Genomic DNA, 3,267 nt, shown 5'->3' with positions numbered 1-3,267 from the left:
TGTCTGAGCCTGGAGGAGGAGGAGGAGGTCAAGGAAGGGGGCCACCTCTCTCTGTAGAATGGGAACCCCCCACTTCAGGGGCAGCAGCTTCACAGACCATAGACACTTTCATCACTGTAGGCAATGTATAGAAAGAAGTCTTCTTCATGATGTTCCTAGGGGAGAGCAGAAACCGTTTTCAGGCAACTGACTTCAGTTATTTGAACCATCCACCATTCAGACACATTTTTCCAAAAACGATTTTTTGAAGACCCTAAAAACCAGTGCTTGACTGTCTCCCTCACTGGGTCTAGACCCTAGCAGTAGAGTAATACCATTTCTGCAATAGTCTTGGACAAAAATTTGAGTAGTTCCTGTAGCTCACTGTTCTCTTCCCTTCTCTCTACTACCACTACTCTGTCCACAACCCCAACTCAGGACCATCATGAAAAAAATTTTTTTTAACTTTGCTATAGGACACGTGCACTCACCAGGGTAGGGAGAGAGAGAGAAAGAGAGAAATTACCCCCCAGTGTGGGGGTTCGTGAGTGCAGGTTGGGGTTCTGTGGAGAAAGTTTGAACTTATTTGCTCTAGATGCAGCAATTCCTTCTCCTCTATTCTTCCCTATGAATTCTGGACACACACACACACACACACACACACACACGTAGTATGTTCCCCAAGCTGCCAGATCCAGGACCCAAACCGAGCAGTTAGCCACATGGGATCCAGGTGCCTCAACCATCATGCCACCTATCTGGCCCACTACCATTACATTTTAAGGCAAGAAAGCCAAGGACTCCCATGTAGTCAACTGTGGTTCGAGTCCCAGACCTGTTGGCTTAAACTCACACCAGATGCACATGTGTGTGTGTGCTCAGGATCCTGAGAGAATGGAAGAGAGAATTCTGGCGTGGCCATCCCCCCTGGGGGGTGATTTCTCGCTTTCTGTCTCTCTGTCTCTGTCTGTCTTCCTGACGAGCACGCAATAGCAAAAACCTCTTAAAAAATGTGTTTAAGAACTGCAAACCCAACATCTTCTTTCCCTCAAAGTCTTTGAAGACTCCTCTCCAGAGCCTCAGGACTTTCCAGTCACCATACCTGGTATAGCTGACCCATCGTAGCACTGGTGGGTGGAATGACATTGTTGACGAAGAAAAACAAGGCATCCTCAGCTCGGAGATGAATTCGCTTCCGGATCAAGAAGTAGAACTGACCAACTACCAAAAATATAAAATACAAGAAAGTCACAGAGGTAAAAAATGCCCCCCAAAACAGCTGGTAGGTGGAGCCTCCTCCCACAGCGATTGCATTCCTACCAACACAGACGCAAACCTGGGTCTTGGGTCAGACTCCCACCTGTGAGATCAGAAGGCACCAGGTATTTCTTTTTGTCCAGGTCTCCTATCCGAGCTTTGGGAGCCTTTTCTACTATCACCTGATTAAGGAAAGATGGAAAATTAGTAAATATCAAGGAGTATGGACCCACAGCTGCAACTGTGTCAATAACTCCAGCAACAGTATTCTCTGTACCGAAACCTACCCCAGCCTCATTTGTCTTTGTCTCTATATACGCAGAGCCAGCATTGAGCCCAGAGATCCTGACCCCACTGACTTGAGCTCACCTAAACATCCAACAAGGCATCATAAGTATCTTAATCAGACTGGGATGACTTGTCTGAGCCCACCAGGGCATGGATCTTGCAAAGCTAACTAGCTAGGGGATGACTATGTGAAGGTCTGGCTGTCACGCTCCTAAGGCCTCCAGTATGTTAATGCCAAGGTCTCTTCCCTCCCCCCACCCCAATCCAAGCGCCACTGCTACCCCACAAATCTACCCCGTCCCAGAGAGGGCAGTTTCTGCCTGGCTCCCAACCCCGCCACAGACAGCAGCTTGATCCCTGAGCTGCCGGTCCCAGATCCAAGCCCAGGCAGTGGCGTCAGCGTCAGCTCCCTGCGCCCTCGCCCTGGCTACCGTCCTCACCGGGACCCGGTCCGGGTATTTTTTTCGGATCTTCTCGCCTTCAGAGCGGCGCTTCTCGAACGGATGCTCCTCTTTATACACGAACTTCATCCTCCCGGGAACCGGGCTGGACCAGGCTGGGCTGAGGGAACCCGGGGGGGCCGGGATGGGGGGCGGCGGCGGCGGCGAAGGCGGCGGCGACGCGCGGGCGGATTCAGCGGAGCGATCCACGAATTTGCGCCACTTCCCTATTCACCAACCCCGCCCCCGATCATCTGGACGGCCCCGCCTGCTAAGATACGCCACTAACTCAGCCGCGCTAGCGCTGCTAGCGTAGCGCCACCCACTGACCGCCTCTCTCACGCCACCGGCGGAATCGCTTCGGAATCAATTTGTGAGCTACGTAGGCGACGTAGCAAAGGAGGTTGGCTTTTACTGTGGGAAATAACTGAAAACTCCTCTCTCGACCACCCCCCCCAACGACGGTGAAGATGAAAAGGATAGGGCACGGTAATCATGAGACTTGGCTTTCCAAAGGTTCTTTTCGGAAGTAACGTAGGGGAAGAGGAGAGACAATTACAAGATAGCTATTCACGAAACATGTTGCTACGCTGAAGGCGGCCGTTGACACCAAAACAAAGTAGTACCCAAGTGGCGGAGAGAGGCTCCAGAAACGAGAGGGCAGCAAAGAAACAGATGTCTGAACAGACGTATAGAAAGCTTAGGTTCCAGGAATGAACAGACCAATAGGGACTGGAGAGGAGGGCCGAAAGGCAGGGACTACGCCAGCGCGGAGGAACACTGTCAGGTTTGTAACTGTGACATCATGTGATCTGAGAAGGGCGGAGCGTCACGTGGCGGTGCGAAGAAGTAGGACCGGCTTTGAGGGGAAAAGGGCGCTAGGGAGGTGGAGCCCGCTGGGCAAGAGCTGGGGGCGGCGCGGCGCGGCGCGGCCCCGCCCCGCCCCACCCCGCCCGGCCCGGCAGAGGTCCTGGGTGGCAGCCGCCTAGGGGCAGCGCCTGCTCAGCCTGTCCAGGTCGGTCTCCTAGACGAAACCCGCTTCTTCTGCAGCTCCGAGCCCTTTCGGGCAGATAGGTTTTTTGCATCCTGCTGCCCCTACCAGGGCATACGGCCTGCCTCTCGGTCCTTTGCGTCACAGCATTTGGTGTCGCTGAGTTCACTACTCCAAACCCACACTCAACATCCTTTCCCTTACCCCTGGGGTCCAACCGCAGTCTCTTCCCTCCTCTCTGCTTCCGAACAGGGTGACTATGAACCAGTTCCCCTCCCTTAGGTTTCCCAAAAACTCAGGACCTGGGGCAGC

At 53.4% G+C, this 3,267-nt stretch overlaps 1 protein-coding gene across 1 annotated transcript; it reads right to left on the bottom strand.

Moving 5' to 3' along the window:
- Window positions 1–2,169, bottom strand: GABARAP (GABA type A receptor-associated protein). The gene is made up of 4 exons (XM_006151827.3): window positions 1,965–2,169; window positions 1,340–1,418; window positions 1,082–1,200; window positions 1–155 (listed from the first exon to the last, which is right to left on the bottom strand). Exons 1-4 carry the CDS (start codon window positions 2,052–2,054, stop codon window positions 90–92), a joined length of 354 nt encoding a protein of 117 aa, XP_006151889.1. The 5' UTR covers window positions 2,055–2,169; the 3' UTR covers window positions 1–89.
- Between the last annotated feature and the right edge of the window lie 1,098 nt (window positions 2,170–3,267).

The sequence above is a fragment of the Tupaia chinensis genome, unplaced genomic scaffold, assembly GCF_000334495.1.
Source record: "Tupaia chinensis unplaced genomic scaffold, TupChi_1.0 Scaffold000330_1, whole genome shotgun sequence".
Classification (NCBI taxonomy): domain Eukaryota; kingdom Metazoa; phylum Chordata; class Mammalia; order Scandentia; family Tupaiidae; genus Tupaia; species Tupaia belangeri.
This window is presented reverse-complemented; position numbering and strand designations above follow the sequence as displayed.

Bases quoted from the DNA above. Each gene is read 5' to 3' on its own strand.
- GABARAP (XM_006151827.3), bottom strand. From the start codon at position 2,054: ATGAAGTTCGTGTATAAAGAGGAGCATCCGTTCGAGAAGCGCCGCTCT. The intron at 1,201-1,339 runs GTGGGAGTCTGA...TATTTTTGGTAG, and splicing joins GGTGCCTTCTGATCTCACAG to TTGGTCAGTTCTACTTCTTG. The intron at 156-1,081 runs GTATGGTGACTG...GCTCTCCCCTAG, and splicing joins CGATGGGTCAGCTATACCAG to GAACATCATGAAGAAGACTT.